At 45.8% G+C, this 19,871-nt stretch overlaps 1 protein-coding gene across 1 annotated transcript; it reads right to left on the bottom strand.

Annotated features, from left to right (window-relative positions):
* Nucleotides 1–12,811: 12,811 nt before the first annotated feature.
* On the bottom strand, nt 12,812–14,047 carry LOC115078647 (pinin-like). The gene is made up of 3 exons (XM_029581590.1): nt 13,976–14,047; nt 13,198–13,353; nt 12,812–13,067 (listed from the first exon to the last, which is right to left on the bottom strand). Exons 1-3 carry the CDS (start codon nt 14,024–14,026, stop codon nt 13,035–13,037), a joined length of 240 nt encoding a protein of 79 aa, XP_029437450.1. The 5' UTR covers nt 14,027–14,047; the 3' UTR covers nt 12,812–13,034.
* Nucleotides 14,048–19,871: the final 5,824 nt, after the last annotated feature.

The following is a 19,871-nucleotide window of genomic DNA, read 5'->3' as shown; positions in this document are numbered from 1 at the left end:
ACACCCGTCATGACGTCAATTTTCTTCTTTCACCTTCCCAAATGTCTTTAACGGCTTCTCGTACTGGTAAATACCAGGCCATCCTTATGTCATCGGCTACTTCGCTACAGCCTTGGGGTAAAGCTGTACCTGCCCCTGCTGTTTCCTTAGATAGAATTCTGTCTACTATCGGATCTCCAGACGCCTTGTCGCATGATTGCACTCGTCAGCTTCCTGAAATGGATGACTTACCTCTGTCTGCTATTCCGCTGGATGAGGGAGAATTTTGGTTCACTGATGCTGGAGGTACTCTCCTTACCTCCACTGGCTTTGCTGCCCTTCGGCTTCTACCATTTACGGACACTGTAGTTGAAAAACACGTGTTCTCTCTACCCCCTGACACTGGTGTACAGGAGGGTGAACTCATCGCCGTCACATGGGTTCTAGACTACGTGCTAGAACACCGCTCTCCTCTTGTTTCTTTGACTATCTATACTGATTCCCATTATGTGTTCTCGTCGGTACATCAACATCGTCATAAATGGAAAAAAAGAGGGATGACTACGAGTACTGGAGCTACTCTCAATAGTATACACATTTGGCAGAAATTGTTTACATCCCTTGAAGAATTTGGTGTAAGAGGCGAACAAGTCGCCATTACTTGGGTGAAAGGTCATCAGAAACCCTCCTCATCTTGGGAAGCTTATGGTAACCACCTGGTTGATAATGAACTTCAAGATTTGAAACCACAACGATGTAACGAGTCGCCTGACCCGGATAGCGTTATGGTGACGACTCGCTCACAGGCTAAAGCACGTGATACTATGCGGATTGAGGAAGACACCCCTCCATGGCATCAAGAGAAAGATGTCCCCTCACCCATTCAGACTGCCTACAAGCTTCAACAAGACGCTACAGAAGCTGAGATACAAGCATGGTTATATGCTGGAGCTACACCTATTAGTCACCCTGGTGACGATTGCTTTTTGTATACCCATCCCTCAGGGAAACCTTGTTTGCCCTTGATGGCTGCTAGAACCATGGCTACTAGCCTACATCTACCTGCTCATAGGCCAGCCGCCCAGCTTATTGAAGACTTATCTGTATGGTGGAATCCTAAAATTCGAACCATATGCCACGAAACAGTTCAGTTGTGTCACATTTGTACTGGTAATATTCCTCGCAGAGGTCCTTCAGTTATCCCTGGTCACATTCCGAGACCTCAAGGTCCCGGTATTGAATGGCATTGCGATTTTACCGATATGGGAATTAGAGAACAGCGCCTGAGATATCTTTTAGTCTGCGTGGATAGATATTCCCATTGGATTGAAGCCTTCCCCTGCAAAAGTGAGTCTAGTGATGTCATGGCACATGCGTTATGTCGGGAACTCATACCTAGACATGGATTTCCTCACTGCATTGTCACCGATAACGGTACTCATTTCGTCAATAGATTGGTGGACAACATTATGCAAATGTTAGGATGCCACCATCGTCGTGTGGCTGTCTATAGGCCTCAGAGCAATGGTCTTGTCAAACGGTACAATGGTCTGTTGAAAACTCGTTTACGGTTACTTATGGCACAGACGCAAGGCTCCTGGCTGAACTGTCTGCCATGGGCCTTACTTTATCTGCGGAATGCTCCCATCACCAACTTACGTTTATCTCCGTTTCAGCTACAAACTGGAAGGTTTATGCCTTGGGTTACCCCTAGCACTGCTATGGTGGATCGACTCCCCACATATTGGAAGAATTTATGTGCTGCGCTAACCTATGTTCATTCTTTTGCAGGGTTCCCCAATGATCGGTCCGGAGATGATGAGTGCACCCCTCCCGTGAAAGTCGGTGATCTAGTGTGGAGAAAGAACTATACACATAAGAGCTGGAAGGACCCCGTATACGTGGGACCCTTCCCCGTTACTGCCGTCACTCCTACCGCTGTTAAACTTGACAAAGATACGGTGTGGACTCATCTTAAAGACATACGTCCACAGCCCACGTTGCCAGATATGGACTGCCGTACAGATACTTAAGGACAATTACCCTCATTTAAGGACTTGACCAATATGTTTCAAATTTTCCAAGGACTCCTTTTTCTTTAGCTTTGATACTTAGATGTGCGTTATTGCTGTCTTGTTTATCATCTTTGTTACTATTAGTTTGCTTTTGTATTTTCAGTTTGGTATTCACTTTTTGCATTAACATGTTTATTCTTTTTTGTGTATTATCCTTTTGGAATGGCATACTCCTTGTATGCACCACTGACCCGAATTGTAATGCTTGCATCACAGTAACTATAGATGGTACGACTAAAACTTCCACTCTGCTATACAAATCCCATTATGATTGTCAAGGGACAGTTACTTACTGTTCTCATAATTCCACACGATACAGCGTATGTACCGTGCAGACAACTATTATCTGTTTTGACCCTACTGAAGCCCCTGCCCAACAATGGCTACAAGTTCACAAAGGAGGATCGTCCCAAGGACCACTCCTGACATCTGTTCCCCTGTCCCCTATTGACAAGCCTACCTCTCTTATCTTTGAAGTATGTTCCTTGATCTCAAACTGGGATTTTCTTCATACTTGTGGAAGTTCCCTAGAAGGGCACCGTACTTACATGCACAATCATAAGTACATATGTCCGAAACAATGGCCCCGCACATACAAGGACAAGGGATGCTGCACCTCCACTGTAGCGGACTCCTACTGTGGTTACTGGACTTGTGTAGCCTTTGCTTCATGGGATACCACTTATAAGTCTGCTTCCTTGACATTAGTACCAAGTTTGTCCAATTGTGCCTTAAATACTTGTAATAAGGTTAACTTTACCCTTATCAAGCCATCTGAATTTCTCTACAAATGGGGTAACGTTTTCGGTATCTGAATTCAAGCCTCAGGAGTAGATCCTGGAGGATTCTTCTATATTCAGAAGGTTATAACTCGCAGGAGTCCATTAGATCATTCTGCCATTTTTAAAGAATTTTACCAGCATGTTACTGAACCCTTTCCTATATCCCAAACTGCACGAAATTTGTTTGTTGACCTTGCTAACGCCATTACTACCTCACTTAATGTTTCCAATTGTTATGTTTGTGGTGGTACAGATATGGGAGATAACTGGCCATGGGAAGCTAAGGAATGGAATTGGTCCATGCCCTATAATGCTTCCTCTCTTGTTCTACCCCCACGATTTAACAAAGCCCGATGGATATTGGCTCACTCTATAATACCTACCTGGTGTATTCATAGGCCTTATACCATGGATCATGTCACAGCTGTAGGTAATTCTTCTTGCATGTCTCAGACTACCCTTAACTACACCTCCTCTACCACTATCCGGTACACTCATTGGCCTAACTCGTCTATGATCCCAAACCTAACTCTTTGGACTACTGAGCCCCTTCTTTCGATAGGTACCCGCAAGATCCCTACCCTTTGGCCTGCCCCACAAGGTCTATACTGGATATGTGGACGATATGCACATGCCTCTTTACCGACTGATTGGTTTGGAACCTGTACCGTGGGTACTATACGCCCCTCGTTTTTCTTAATCCCCCTACGAATGGGTCAACAACTAGGGATGCCGGTGTATAGTACATATTCAGATGTGCGTAAGAAGAGAAACCTTAGTATAGGTAACTGGAAAGATGATGAATGGCCCCCTGAACGTATTATAGCATATTATGATCCAGCCTCCTGGGCTCAGGATGGCTCTTGGGGTTATAGAACTCCAATTTATATGTTGAATCGTATTATAAGATTGCAAGCTGTTGTTGAAATAATTACTAATGAAACTGCTAAAGCACTGAGAATATTAGCCACTCAGCAAAAGGGTTTTCGGAATGCTATTTATCAGAATCGTCTTGCATTAGATTACATATTAGCTACAGAAGGAGGTTTATGTGGTAAATTTAACCTCAGTAACTGTTGTCTTCAAATAGACGACAAGGGTGAAGTGATTGAGGAAATCACTCGGAACATGATGTCTATAGCACATGTACCGGTGCAAACCTGGAAAGGACTTGATGTCAGTGATCCATTTGGATCCCTTGGCTCATGGTTTTCTAGTTTAGGTTCAGGATTCAAAATTCTAATTGGCTCCATGTGTACAATTGCCTTACTTGGGCTAGTTGTTTGTCTCTGCTTACCATGTCTCTGTATCTGCCTACGAAGATGCCGTGATCAAGTTTCTGAAATGCTGGTGACACAGACTAGCACTCGGATCATGCTTAATCAAGCTGAAACCTTGAACCTGATGCTTCTGGATTCTCATGCTGACACTGCATCATTCCCCACCACCTGTAATGACTATCTGTGAAAAATGAGCATATCGGTACGAAGACGGGTAATGTCTATCGCCAGTAAGGAGTAGCCTTAACTAGGCTGGGCAGCCTAAGACATGGCAATATGCGACGCAGATAGGTATGAAGGGTTCTTAGCTAATCACCCTTCACAGGGGGATATATAGAATAGTGCACTATATATATCCTGCACATATGTAGTTATAGCACTGTGAAGCACTAGGATCATTGAATGTGCCAGAGAATCATCCAGCACAGATGACATCATTCCTGGAAGGATGGAACTAAGTTTGTTATTCTAACTGATAAGAAGAGGCCTGTGGCCTATAGTAAGAGCAAGCTAAAGTACACATGTTACCATATATATTGATTGGTTATTAAAGGTAAAGGGTGTGGATTATGCAGATAACTGATAATAGCAGACCCCAGACCCTTTATAAGCTGAAGCACACATCTTGAAGCTCTGAGCAGATTTTAAAACAGACTGTACACCTTTGCTTGTACTATTTTTCTTTCTGTAATTCTCTGCTCCAATAGAGGAATCTTCCGCCTTCCTCTGTTTAATTACCTGTATTAATAACCCCTTTCTTTATTACCGTTTGAAGCTGGCATTCATTCTGTAATTAGAGGGGACGCCCCTCTTTTAACACTTCACACCAGGCTTCAAATATTCTCCATATTCGTATGTAGGCTAGCGATGTGAAGAACTTGCGTGCTCGGAGCAATGTGTCAATCACCACCCTCGAGTATCCGCTCTTCTTTAGGCATGTCCTCTCAATGGCCAGATCGTAAGAGAGAAAAGAGTTGGGTCCTCGTGGAGGATCGGGCCTTGCTGGAGCAGATCCCTGTGTGAGTAGAAGAAGAGGGCTCCCCGTCATGAGTCTTTGCATGTCTGCGTTGCACGGCTTTCTTGGCCAGTCCGGGGCCACTAGACGTACTAGCCCCCTGTGGTGTTCTATCTTGAGGATGATCCCGCACAGTAGTGGCCACGGGGGGAAGGCATATAGCAGGTCTTCCTGTGGCCAGGTCTGGACGAGAGCATCAATCCTTGGATTTGTGGTTCTCGTCTGCGACTGAAGAAGTTGGGAACTTGGGCATTGGACAAGGTTGCCAGGAGATCCATGGCTGCGGTTCCCCAGCGGTTTTACTATCAACTGGAAGGCTGTGGTCGACAGCATCCATTCCCCTGGGTCTAGACTTTCTCTGCTGAGGTAGTCCGCAGTGACATTGTCTTTTCCCGCAATGTGGGTGGCTGAGATCCCTTGTAGGTTTGCTTCCCCGCCCACGCCACTAGGGGATCTATTTCCAGGGACACCTGTTGGCTTCTGGTTCCTCCCGGTTGATGTAGGCAACTGTCGTGGCGTTGTCTGACATGACTGACATTTGCCCTGGAGTCTGTGATGGAACCGGATGTAGGCTAGTCTGACCACCCGGGCTTCCGGTCGGTTGATGTTCCATCCCGACTCTTATTTATTATTTATTTTATTTATTTTATTTATTATATACCGGCAACCGTTTGCACATCGTGCCGGTTTACAAGTAACTTATAACAAGGAATATATAGGCGAGGCCTTTACAAAGAACAATATGTAACACAGTAACAAAGCAGATAACTAAATAACTTGGGGAAGGAGGGATAGATACAACAAGGGGGGTGGGGGAGGGAGAGAACAGATACATAAGGATAAGATATATACATGGATTTGAGGAGCAGATGGTATGTACACTGGTTATATATGGAATTATATAAGTGCAGATAAAAACAGACACATTATTTTAAAGTAAGGGTTGAATGAAGTGTTTGAAGTTCTTAGAGGGACAGGGGTTAAGTGTAGGGTGTGGATCCTGGAGGGGATTAAAGGATTTTAGGGGGGTATTGGTGAGAGATGAAGGTAGGGTGAGAGTGTTAGAAGGTGGTGAAAAGGATTGGGGGTATGCTTGGAGGAAGAGCCAGGTTTTGAGATTCTTTTTGAAAGTGGGAGTGGAGGTTTCTGTGCGTAGGTGAAGAGGCATTGAATTCCAAAGGGAGGGGCCTGCAAGGGAAAGGGCTCTATTGGTGGTGGAAATGAGTCTTGTGGATTTTATGGAAGGAGGAATAAGGGTTGCTTGGAGTGATGAACGGGTAGGTCTAGTGGAGGTACGAGGAAGGAAAGGTGGGTTTAGCCAGTTGTAATGCTCGTTGGTGATACTTTTGTGGATGAGGGTAAGCGTCTTGTAAATAATTTGTGAGTGAATGGGAAGCCAGTGGAGATCAATGAGGGTGGGGGTAATGTGGTCTTTTTTTTTTACATTAGTGAGGATACGAGCGGTAGCGTTTTGAAGGAGTTGGAGAGGTTTGATGTGGGTGGCAGGGAGTCCAAGAAGGAGAGAGTTACAGTAGTCAATTTTAGAGAAAATTAAGGATTGGAGTACAGTACGGAAGTCAGAGAAGTAGAGAAGGGATTTGAGTTTTTTGAGGGTTTGGAGTTTGAAATAGCAACTGCTAAGGATGGATTTGATGTATGGTTTGAAGGTAAGTTGGTTATCAAGTATGATACCAAGGTTTCTTGTGTTAGAAAGCAAATTGGGGGAATGGAGAGTGGAGGGAATGGGTATGGATGCATGTTTAGAGGAGATGAGGAGGTTCGGTTTTTTGTGGGTTGAGGGCTAGGTGCATGTCAGTGAGGAGCTGGTTTATGGAGGTGAGAATAGTGTTCCATTTTTGGATTGCATGAGTACAGAGTTTGTGAAGGGGATGAGGATTTGCACATCATCCGCGTAGATGAAGTGTGTAATACCAAGGTTGGAGAGGAGGTTTGTAAGGGGGAGCATGTAAATGTTAAATAAGGTGGAGGAAAGGGAGGAACCTTGAGGAACGCCACAGTCGAGATTGACAGGGGGGGATGTAAAGTTGTCAGTGAGGACTGTGTAGGTACGGTTTTGGAGGAAGGACTTAATCCAAGAAAGAGCAGTACCTGAGATTCCTATACTAATGAGGGTGTTGATGAGGATGTTATGATTTACGGTGTCAAAGGCAGCGGAGATGTCCAGCATGGCAATGAGATAGGAGTTGCCGGCATCCATTCCTTTGATGAGGGTATCAGTAAGGGAAAGAAGTAGGGATTCAGTACTGAGGTGTTTTCGGAATCCATATTGTGTAGGTGGGAGATGTTGGATTGTTCTAGGTGGTCAGAGAGACGGTGGTTTACTAATTTCTCCATGACTTTGGAGAGGAAAGGGAGATTGGAGATAGGACGGAGGTTGGATAGGTTGGAGGGATCAAGGGAGGGTTTTTTTAGAATGGGTTTGACCACAGCTTGTTTGAGGGAGTTCGGGACCAGGCCATGTTCCAGGGAACAGTTCACGATTTTGGAGAGTGGAGTGGCTATTGTTTTAGGGATAGCGAGTAGTAGTTTAGTAGGTATGGTTTCCGAGGGGTGGGAGGAAGGTCTCATCTTTTTTAAAATGTTCTCTATTTCTAGAGATGAGGAGGGTTCAAAGAAGGAGGGGTGTGTAGGAGGGGTAGGAGGGATTATGTTGTTGGTGTTGTGGGAATTTTTGGTATTGGGGGTAAACTTGGCAGTGATGTTGGATATTTTGTTTTTAAAGAAGAGGGCGATTTCATTACATCGGGTCTGTGTGATGGGACTTGGGGTGAAGACACGTTGGGTTTGGTCAGATTTGAGACTAGGGTGAATAGTGCTTTCGGGTTGAATTGGAGGTGGTGAATTTTCTTGGCATAGTATTCTTTTTTGGTTGTTTGAATGGCGTTTCTATATGCATGCATGAGTTGGTAATAAACGGTCTTTGTGGCAGGGGAGGGGTGTTTACGCCAGTGTCTTTCAGCTGCTCTAAGTTGGATTTTTTGGGTTTTGAGTGTTTGGGTGTACCAGGGTTTTTTGGATGAAGTGGTTTGTGTGATTGTTTTTTGGATGATAGGGCATAAGTTGTTGGCTATGTTTTGGTGGTTTCTGCCCAGGAGGATATAGCACTATCTGCTGTCTCCAGGTCAATGTGATTTGGAATGTTGGAGCACGCCATTTCAAGAGTGTCAATGGGGCAGGTTTTACGAAGTTGGAAGGATTTGGGTTGAGGAGGAGAGGGGTGGGTGGGGGTGGTAGAGAGAGGGTAGTACTGATGATGGAGTGGTCAGACCAGGGAACTGGGAGGCATGTGGGGGTGTGGATGACATTGATGAGTGAGTTAGTGAAAATAAGGTCAAGGGTGTGACCTGCTTTGTGGGTTGGGGAGTGAATCAGTTGGGTGAAGCCCATTGCATCTAGGATGAGATGAAGGCTTCAAAGAAAAAAAAACAGGGATGGTTCATGGGCTTATAGGTATTACCAATTATTAGGCTTTTCAATATTTGATGATAGTTAATGTGACTTTCAAGGCATTCTTCACTTTCGGTGCATGTCCGGCATGACTCCTTGCTTCAATGACAGGGGAAAAGAAAAACTGATACTTCACACATTTCCAGCATTGCCCTCTGCTTCATGGCAGAGAGCTATGCTGCCGCTTACCCAACTAATCAAACTTAACATTTCACTTGGAAGCAGCTCCAGCACTGCTCTCTACATTAATGGTGGGGGTGAAAAGGGAATTAGAACATAAGGTTACTAAGAGCCAAGAGAAACGTTAAGTATGAGAACAAATGTGTGAAGCTTGCTGGGCAGACTGGATGGACCGGTTGGTCTTCTTCTGCCGTCATTTCTATGTTTCTATGTTTCTATGCATGTAGGGGATTGTGGAGAGGAGTCGACGTGGAGGTTAAAGTCGCCAAGGAGTATTGTAGGGATGTCGGGGGAGAGGAGATGGTGAGGAATTCGATGAGGGGGAGGGGTCTTTTTCTAGTAGACCAGGAGGGGTATAGATAGGCAGATTTGTAGGATTGAGATTTGAAAAAACCTACTTCGTATTGATTGGGAATATTGCAGGTTTGTGATGTGAGCTTGAATTCTTTGTCTGATTGCCCCTGGGCTGTCAGTTCCTGACAGTGGGCTCCCCACCCTTGTAGACTCGAGTCCGTGGTGAGCAAGATCCAGGTCAGTGGGGATAGCCTTACTCCCTTGCTCAGATGGTCTTCTTATCGCCACCACTGGAGCTGGTTCCGCACATCCTCCGGGAGCTGGAAGCGAACAAACGGAGTAGTCCTGGGACATCGGGTTCCATCATGACAGTAGGGACGCTGTAGCAGTCGCATGTGAACTCTTGCCCATGGGACCACTTCCAGGGTTGATGTCATGAGGCCGAGGACTTGGAGGTAGTCCCATACTTTGGGGCGAAAACTTGTTAGCAGGTTTCGCAATTGGTTCATCAGTTTTCTTCTCCTTATAGAAGGAAGAATGACCTTGTCTTGTCTGGTGTCAAACCGGACTCCCAGGTATTCTAGAGATTGGGAGGGCTGCAGTAGCTCTTATTTGTGTTGACAACCCACCCAAGGTTCTCCAGTAGAGTCTTGACTCTGGTGGTCGCCTGATGACTTTCCTCTGGAAATTTTGCCCTGATCAGCCAATCGTCCAGATATGGATGTACGAGGATTCCTTCTTTCCTCAGTGTCGCCGCCACTACAGCCATGATTTTGGTGAACGTCCAAGGGGCTGTGGCTAGCCCGAAGGGTAGCGCCCGGAACTGGTAGTGGTGGTCCAGGATTGTGAAAAGTAGGAAGCGTTGATGCTCGTGATGGACCGGATGTGCAGGTAGGCTTCTGCCAGGTCCAGGGATGTGAGGAATTCTCCCAACTGTATCGTCCTTATGACCGAGCGCAGGGTTTCCATATGGAAGTGTGGTACCCTCAGGTAGCGGTTGACCGACTTGAGGTCCAGTATGGGCCGGAACGTTCCCTCTTGGAGACAAAATAGATGGAATAGTGCCCCATGTTTTGTTGTTGCATGGGCACCGGCGTTATGGCCTTTAGAGCGAGCAATTTGGCCAGTGTGGTTTCCACTGCCGTCCTCTTGGAGGGTGCGTGGCAAGGAGATTTCACGAACTTGTCCGGAGGGATGTTTTGGAAGTCCAGATAGTATCCCCTCGAATGATGGTTAGGACCCACTTGTCCGCTGTTATCTCGACTCATCTTTGGTAGAATAGGGCAAGCCTGCCCCCTATGGCTTCTTCCTGTGGATGGGTCGGCTGATTCTCATTGTGGGGTGCGGCTGGGGCCTGTGCCAGAGCCGGCTCCCCTCTTGGTGTTTGTTCCGAAAGGACTGGCCCCTGCCTGCGGAGCGAGGTGCTTGATATGTACTCTTGTAGGGTCTAAAACGCTGTGATCCTCTGCCTTTAGGTAATCGGGGAGAGGGGAGTTGGCTTCTTTTGTTCTTGTTCTCCGGTAGCCGAGGTACTGGGGATTCACCCCATTTGCTGGCTAACTTCTCCAGTTTGCTTCCGAACAGGAGGGCTCCTTTAAAGGGCATTCTCTTGAGTTTCGTGTTGGAAGTCGCGTCGGCTGACCAGCTTCAGAGCCAGAGTTCCCTTCTGGCTGCCACTATGGATGAGACGCCCCTGGCTGAGGTGTGCACCAGGTCGGAGGTTGCATCCATTAGGAAGGATATTGCTGGTTCTAGTGCTTCGACGGGCGTGGCGGCGTTCATGGTCATTGATAAGCAGGCGCATGTCACCACCACAGCACAGGCAGCAATCTATAGTGACATAGCTGATACGTCGAATGACTGTTTAAGGATGGATTCCTGACGTCTGTCCTGGGCATCCTTGAGTGCCACTCCTCCCTCGACTGGAATGGTAGTGCGCTTTGCGACCGCGCAGACCATGGCATCCACTTTGGGGAACACTAGGAGATCTTTGGCTGAGTGTTCCAGTGGGTATAGGGCTTCCAGGGCCTGTCCCCCTTTGAAACTGGCTTCCGGAGCATCCCATTCCAGATCGATCAGCTGTTGTACGGCTTGCAGCAAAGGGAAATGGCGGGAGGCCTGAGAGTCCCTCTAGGAGAGGGTTCGTCTTCTGTTCCCCTGTGGCACTTGTGCCTGGGATGGCGAGCTCCTTCAAGCTGAGAGACACGAGATCTGATAGCTCGTCTTTGGAGAAAAAACGTCTCATGGTTTCAGAAAGGTTCCGTTCCTGGAGGGATTTCCCCTTCCTCCAGGGAGTCTTGATCTTCGTCCAAGGTATCCGTGTCCCCTATGGTGAGGCTTTTGGCCGGGGGAGGCACATCTCTGGGGGACCTAGAGGGCCCTGGGAGATTAGGCTCCTCTGGATGCTGTGGCATTGGTGGCGCCGGTTGCATGTGGACAAAGGTGCGTAGACCTTTAAAGAATTCTACCCAGGGAAAGGATCCTGGGTTTAAATTGAAAGCCGCTGCGTCCCCAGGGAGCCCCGTTTGAGGGAGGCTCAAGTTGGGGGTAGAGAGGTCCGGTGTACTATCGGTGGATCCGGATTCCGGTACTGGCTGGGGGGGCCTTGACTGGTTCTCCCAGAGCCTCCTCACACTGTAGACACAGGGCCGTGGCCTCTTCGTGCTGCACCGCTCTTATGTGGCAGGCTGGGCAGAGGACTTGTGCCTTGACCTTCTTGGCTGGTGGTGCCATGGTTTTTGTGCATAGGATGCGCGCGCGCTGGGATGCTTAGTTATGCGCTCGGATGCGTCTGAGATGTGCGTGTAGGCCAGGATGCGAGCTCACTAAGATGCGCGCACTCCTGTGCGCAGACTTAACTTATGCGCCCGGCACCGTTGAGCATGTGGCTGTGCTTCTGGCCCCCTCAAGCGCGTCGCTGTGCGCGCGCCGATGTGCACACAAGTAAGTTGTGCACCCGGCTTGCTTCTGTGCGCACGGTTCAGTTAGGCCGACAGGGCGGCGATCAAGGGGAAATGGTGTCTGTGACCACGCAAGCAATATGGCGACCACCTCTGAAGGTCTCCACGTATGAGGACCCTTGTTTTCAATCGGGTCTAGCCCGGATGGGGCTGATCAACCCGATAGCACAGACGCCGACTGGCGATCTGTGCAGCTATCCAAGCCTCGGGGACCGGAGACTTTTAGAAAGTTTTTACCTTACCTTGTCTCGGCATTTCCCGGTCTCGTTGCAGGCGGTCTCCGGCTGCGGGGGGGGGAGAGGGAAGTACCTTCACCACCGCGCTCGGTGTTGCACCTGCTGCCTCTCAGCCGCTCCCGTTGCCGGGGGCTAAGTCCACGCCAGGAACTGGCTACCGGACAGAGGCCTACCTCTGAGGGATCTCGGAAAGCACCTCAGGAATTCTCGACTGGGGTAGGGACACGTAGGTATCACCACAGGAAAGCGGGACTCGTCAGTAGAGGTAAGATTTCTTCTTGTTTGGAATTTTCTTTGGTTTGAATACTCTAACACTGTGCAAGCGTGTATAGAGTCCTGAACTGCTATGGAGACGAAGAAATACAGAAGAGCAGAGCTTCCTGCAGGGGTATATGTACTAGTGCTGACGTCAGACTGAAATCTGACTCAGTCTCCAACAGCTATCAGAAGCACACTATACCCCCCATTGGTCCTGAGTCCATCTGCTACACGCTAGGAAATAGCAGTACATGTTAATGTGAGTAGTTTTATGTTTTATTTAAAAACAAACAGTCTACAAACCACAAATGAAACTTATAAAACAAGTTAAACAAACCTTGACACTTTCTGTCTCCTCCCCGCCTCCCCCCAAAAGAATTAGTCTTCTCATGATATTCCTACCATTCAGTTTTCTCTGCGACTCGTCTAATAACTTCTGAGTAGTGGAATACATCTTGCCAGGTTTATAGAATAGATGAGGCTTTGTCTTCGTTCTTATATGTTTAATTAATTTAACATTATGTCATTCCATTCATCTTGCTGGAATAAAAGGGGGAAAAAAGGGATTACAACATTTGATAAGAGTCCACATAAGTAAACAACTCATTGATGTCCAAATTTTGTGGCTTCTCTCTCACTACACTGAAGTAAAAGAAACAAAACCACTCACCAGCTGTGCAAGTTCAACCTTCTGTTCCAAAAGTCGCAGTTCTGTTTGTTTTGCACGCCTCTCTTCAAACAGTTCTCGCCTCTCATTTTCAACCTGTTTTTTCTCTTCTTCTGCTTGAACTTCAAGTTTCAATTCAATTTCTTGCCGTCTCTTTTGCTAAAGATGAGCAAACAATTGAAGGATTTCATTGCCTTTGTGAAAAAAGGTATTTGCCCATTTTAGCCATGCTTCATTGATGTTTGGCTAAAAAAAGAGATGCCAGCAGCAGATTTGGTTCTAATCTCACTTTCAATTGCAGCTAAGGATGGTAGAGAGCCAAGAAGAGAAGGTTCAGTAGTCTGGATTGTCCTGTTCTTTATCTTTAACATTCCTCACTTTAACCACATCAGTTCTCTGGAAGAAAAAAAAATCCAGCCTTCTCTCACTTCTCCTCCCTGGCCACCAAAACCTGCCATGTTAGCTTCACGACCCATATCTCTACCCTCCTCAACCATAGTATGTGATCAACCAAAAAATTCAATACTGCACAGACAACTTAGGGCCTGATTTACTACACTCTCTCTTCCCCCATGGGGAAAAAGCCTTAGTAAATATGGCCCTTAGCTTGTTAAGACAAAATCTAAACAGTTTTATTATGGTTAACAGATTTCAGATGAGCTGTATGCTCCATAAACTTAGGTATATCATTCATACTCAACTCCTGATAGCTAACAACTGCAGAAAATCTAACACACCTCAATTTTGCTGAATGCACAATTATAACATTATGAAAAATTACCTTTTCTGTAGCCACTGTAGATTCTTGTTTAAATTTTTGAAGTGTACCCATCAACAGGCCAAATATACGCCGATTCCTAATGAAACAAAAAATGCACACACATTTAACACAAAAAAAAAAAAAAAGGTTCTAAGAATACTCAGGGCTAGAACATTGTGGTCACCAGATTGCCTAAAATTCCAAAGCCAGAGGCCCAGTGGAAAAGACATCAGTGGGGACTGGGTTAGAAGTGGGAACTGCAGTGGCTGTCACTTATTGGCCCGAGAGAGAGGATGTCACCGCAACCACCACTGCTGGAGACCAGGCCAGGGAAAGAAGTTTCAGAGGAGCTGCTCTATTGCTGTGTTTGATGAACAAGAATGTCTGGAGGGAGGTGGAAAAAACTGGAAAGAAGCAAAGGCTGGAGTGGGGGAAGAAAACTAAACTACATCTAAAATTTCCATGTTTATGTCTGTTAAATTATAAAGGAAAGAGATATGGATTTTTAGATCCGATGCAATTGGAAAATTTTCTTTCAGACAAGAATCTAACTTCTGTATCTGAGACAGAGGCCGAGTAAAAAGATAGATACTCCTCATTCCTGTATTTAATTTCTATTGGAATATTATTCGCTAAGTCATTTATTGCCTCCCCCAATTATAGGTTATGTGGAGTGTAAAATTGAAAGGTTTCTATGTTAATTATGTTTCTTAAATATTCATATGTAAGATACATATGGTTATTGTTACATGTGTCCATTTTTTCTTAATTTCATAAGTGTAAAACTGTTGAAAATTTAATAAAATATAAATTTAAAAAAAAAGAAAACTAAACTACAAAAAAAGAAAAACAGCAGAAAAAAAAAAACCATTTGAAAAGAGAGCAAAAATGCAAAACAAAAACATTTCTCTGGCTCTGAATAAGTTTTACCTAGTACCTAAGTAATCTAAGTGTTTTTCCACCCGAGCATCACCTTTATTTCAAAATCTTTACTAAAGTACAGAAATTCTGTTTTACAATAATACAGTGTCAGTATTTGAAATTCTCGGTGGTCTGGAGGTCTAAAGCCACCCCTGTGCTGTTTGGATGACCAATACAATCCAAGTAGCTGTTCTGATTGGCCAGTCAGTGGCACAAATATATTAAAAAAAAAAAGGGGGGGGCTCTAGCAACATCTACCAAGATGGCTGCTTAACTGAAGCACTCCTCTCCCCTGCTTTTTAATCCTTCACTTATTTATTTAGGATTTTTTATACCGACCTTCTTAATACAAGTATCAAATCAGGTCGGTTTCCAAAGAACAAAACTGTCGCGGTTAAGGCGTTACAATAAACAGAGTTTCTGAACATAGGAACATCAATAAATATTACATAAGCAACAGTAACTCGACAAAGTAACGTGGATAAATATGGGTACTAGCTAAATAGGGGTAGTGTAACTTGGGATATACATTTAATAGAAAAATGTGTAGATGGGCGCAAACATGAGTAGTGCAAGAGCTCGACGAACTAATGCATCAACAGAAGAGTGTATTCAATACAGGTGGACTGTCCATATCGTGGGTGGTCAAGGAGCTTGAGGAGGACTATTTTTTCTGACCGGTGTCAGAATGTTCTTGTGATTCTGGATAGGCTTGCCGGAAGAGCCATGTTTTTAGGTTTTTCTTAAAAGTTAGATGGCAAGTCTCTTGGCGTAGATCCGGCGGTAATGAGTTCCAGAGGGTGGGTCCGGCTGTGGAGAGTGCTCGTTTTGTAAGTGAGGTTTTCATCGGGGGAGCATATAAAGAACCTTTGTAGTTGTATCTGATGGGTCTTTGTGATGTATGAGGGCGGAGTTGCGTGTTTAGATTTAGATGTGCGATGCCCATAATATCCTTGTGAATCATTGATAGTGTCTTGAAGGTGATTCTGGCTTTTATAGGAAGCCAGTGAAGGCTGTGAAGAATAGGTGTGATGTGGGCTCTTTTGTTTGTGTTGGTGAGTAGCCTTGCTGCAGCGTTCTGCACCATCTGTAAGGGTTTTGTAGATAAGAGCGGGAGACCTAGCAGTAAAGAGTTGCAATAGTCTAACTTAGACAGAATTATAGATTGGAGTACTAGACGGAAGTCACTGAAGTGGAGGAGTGGTTTCAGATTTTTTAGCACTTGCAATTTGAAATAACATTCTTTAGTTGTGTTGGAAATGAAGGATTTAAGGTTGAATTTGTTGTCGAGACGCACCCCTAGGTCTAGCACTTACAAGTGCTTATTGTGTGATTCTTAAGCATTTTTCCCGCTACTATATTGTTTAATCTCTCCTGATGGCGACCAAATAGAGGACGACCAACCTGAAACAGTTCTCATTCAGCAAGCACTCTTCGACTCTCCTCGGGGAGGAGAGTGAGTCAGCGGAGCAGGCCGCTGCTGGCAGGATGGAAGAGACTCTGAGATCAAGCGCTTTGCCTCTCAACAAACACTAGCCCTATCAACTTACCCTCTCGAGATAAGCTTCGCAACTGGTCTTTCAAATTAAGGGCAGATATGAAGCAACACAAAGCTGATCTGCTTGCTTCCATCTCAGAGGTCCGTGAGGATCTCGCTGCCCTGGGCTTAGAGTAGATGAGCTCGACCTGTGGGTAGAGCCACAGCATAGCTCTCACAACTATGTCGGCGCAACAGAAAAATTTACAAGCTAAATTCGCCCTTCTCGCAGACAAATTAGAAGATTTAGAGAATGGGTCGCAGCGATGCAATTTGAGGATTCGAGGAGTCCCAGAAACCGCTGATTATGCAGATGCCCGGTGCATTGGGCAGAACATCTATCATTCAATGCACAAGCTGATGCCGCTCTTGAAAGTGATGTTGCCACACTGCATAACAAAATCGAAAGGGCCATAGTTCCTCGCCCAGACAATCGCGCCAGAGACCTTATTTTTTTGTCTTCATAGTTATGTGCAAAAGTCACAAATTTTTGTGGCAGCAAGGAATCAGCATGAATGACTGGGAGAGGGGCATTCCCTCACCATCTTTAATGACCTGGCTCAGTCAACCCTATGCAAGAGGAATGAGCTCCGTGAAGTAATGACTTCTCTGCAGTCTGCGGGAATCCAGTATCGCTGGACTTTTCCCATTAACCTGCAATTTATTCTTAAAAGGATCCACCCATCACATCAAATCTGTGACTAAAGCAACGGAGGTCTTTCAGAAAGCGAATTTGCCTTTCCTTTGCCCAAGATGATGCCTGCCACACTTAAAGCAGATATTCAGCCCCACTGGCATCAAGCAGGGAAGGAGGGCAGGCTACTACGTCGGCACTCTGAGGACTCACGATCTGCCTTGCTGATCAGGGCTGAAAGACTTCTGGTGTTTTCTGTTAAATGTTATTCTAAGTAATGTTTGTTGAAGGCTTAATTCCAGTTCTGACGCCCATTCAATGTCTGTGGGTTTTCCTTTTCTCTACTTTTCTAAAGACGCTAGGAACACGGGGTGGGTATTTTAATTTCCGCCCATTTTGTCTATGAGATATTATTTCAACTTGCTGACCCTCAAGGTTGCTATTATTTGGTAAAACTGTGGTTGGGGATGGAAGTGTTTACCTAAGTGTTTATGCTCCCAATTCTGCCAGGGTTCTTTTCAACAGTCATTAGATAAAATAGAGGGATCTCTAATGTTAGGTGGGGATTTCAATATTATTAGAAATCCTAATTTAGATAACTCTAACCCCATTACTACCTCCTCTTCTGTGCAAGGGAGTAGGCAACATCTGATTGCCCTTCTGTCTCAGTGGGGACTGGTTTGACATTTGGAGGAGTTTCCCTCCTTCGGCAAATGTACACTTTCTACTTCTCCCCTCATGGGTTGTACGTTCATCTTGATTATTTTCTGATAAAACTTTGCAAAATCGAGTGGTAGGGGTGAGAACTGGGAACATTACTTGGATTGACTACGCCCCAGTGTGGCTTGAAGTTCAATTCAAAGATGCAGATAAGGGTCTCACTTTCTGGCACCTAAATGAAAGTCTGTGGAAGATTGACTCTTTTTCTAAGTCTCTGGGGGATCATCTCCAATCTTATTTTTAATCTAATGTATCTATTTCCGTTTCTCTGGATGTGGTATAGGACTGCTCTAAAGCAGTGGTGAGGGGTCCCCATCTCCCATCTCTTTTATAAGAAAGATAGAGAGAAAGCCTGTACTGAATTACTTGACAAAATTTCTCAACTTTCTTGCTTGCATATGAAGTCTCAATCTAAAGTTGTTTTCAAGCACCTTTCTTTGGCCAGAACTGCTTCACAATCCCTAGATGATGAAATGCTGTCCCACTGGCTTAATTTAGTTAAACAAGCTTACTAAGGCCGGGCATTATTTGGCTAGAAGGCTAAAGGCCCTTGCTGCCCAAGGATATGTAGCCAAAATCAATCCACAAGGAAAGTTAGCCACAGCATCCTCTGCTATCAGGGACTGTTTCTCTAAGTTTTATGCTTCTCTTTATAGTTTGGATTCTACTATATTTGACTCACAAATTGATGGTTATCTTTCCTCGATGTCTCTCTCTTCCCTTACTGACGAGCAACGAGAATTCTTGGATAGGCCCATTAGTACCCCTGAAGTTCTAAAGGTTATTGCTATGTTAAAACCTGGTAAATCTCCGGGGTCCAGATGGCTTTTCCAGTGGCTACTATAAAAAGATCTCATTTTGGTTGTCCCTTTAACTGACATGTTGAATTATATTAGAGCAGGGGGATCTTTTCCTTTACATTCTAATAGTGCTGGTATTTGTTATTGCCAAACCTGGTAGGGATCCTTCTCTTTGTGGGTCCTACAGACCTATATCCTTGATTATTTGGACTTGAAGATCCTAGCCCGAGTCCTTGCTGAATGCGTTTTTATCGTCTTTAATTCACTCTGATCAAATGGGTTTTATACCTAAATGCATGGCTGCTGATAATGTTCGTAAGATTGTTGACATCTTATGGTGGGTTCGTAAGGAATAGATCCTGTTGTGCCCGGTCGCAGACGGCTGCGCCCTCTGTCTCACCTTTTTTTTTCTCTTTCCTCTCCTCTGGGCAAGATGGCTGCCTCCGCCTCTCCTCGCAGACCTCTCCGGCGTCCCTGGACCGGCATGGGCGATTGCGTTCGTCATTCTTACACAGAGGTCACATAGGGCACGCGCGCGCCGCCCTCTCTTTTGAATACGTCATGGTGGGAACCTCGGGGGCATCCCCACCGCATGACGTCACTACCTCTGGGTACTCAGCTTCCGATCTCCAATCCAGCTACGAGTTAGCAAGGATTCCGCTCCAGCTAATTTCGACTTCCTTCAGAGGCGTCCCGCTCTGAGTTCTCGCTCCTACAAACCCTCCGGGGTTACGCTGACTACACCAGGGTGTTCTAGGTACCCGCTCCTCAGGGGCCTTATTCGCTCCTTCTTTCCCTCCGGGGTTACTCTGTTCCAGCAAGGACGCTCAAGGCACCCGCTCCTCAGGGGTCTTGCTTCACTCCTGTCTACTCTCCAGGTTTCCCAGCTCCATCAGGACCCTAGGTACCCGCTCCCCGGGGCCTTGCTCTCCCCTGTCTTCTTCCTGGGTTAAACTTACTTCTACAGAGGACATCTCGGCTCCGGTGCTCTGGGCCTTGCATCATCTTTACCTCTGCGCTGCGGAGGTCACCTCTCCTACAGCTACCAGCCTTTGTGAGTATTTTCTCTCTTCAGTCTCTCTGTCTTGTCTCACTAAAGAATAGATTCTTGGCATACTCCGCGGACTACTACCGGATCTACCATCGCTAAGTCAACTGTGACTGGGTTCTCTGCCTACCCCGCTCCGCGGACCACTACCAGACCCCTTCATTTCCCAGCTTCTGGTGAGACCTTCTCTGCACTTGATACAATACAGTGCCTGGACTGAACTTTATTCATCTGAGACCTACTCCACTGGCTAAGGA

Source organism: Rhinatrema bivittatum, chromosome 16, assembly GCF_901001135.1.
Source record: "Rhinatrema bivittatum chromosome 16, aRhiBiv1.1, whole genome shotgun sequence".
NCBI classification, from domain to species: domain Eukaryota; kingdom Metazoa; phylum Chordata; class Amphibia; order Gymnophiona; family Rhinatrematidae; genus Rhinatrema; species Rhinatrema bivittatum.
This window is presented reverse-complemented; position numbering and strand designations above follow the sequence as displayed.

Coding starts and splice junctions, on each gene's coding strand:
- LOC115078647 (XM_029581590.1), bottom strand. CDS start 14,026: ATGGGTACACTTCAAAAATTTAAACAAGAATCTACAGTGGCTACAGAA. Junction 13,354..13,975: donor CTACAGTGGCTACAGAAAAG/GTAATTTTTCAT, acceptor GCTCATCTTTAG/CAAAAGAGACGGCAAGAAAT. Junction 13,068..13,197: donor AGGTTGAACTTGCACAGCTG/GTGAGTGGTTTT, acceptor CTTTTATTCCAG/CAAGATGAATGGAATGACAT.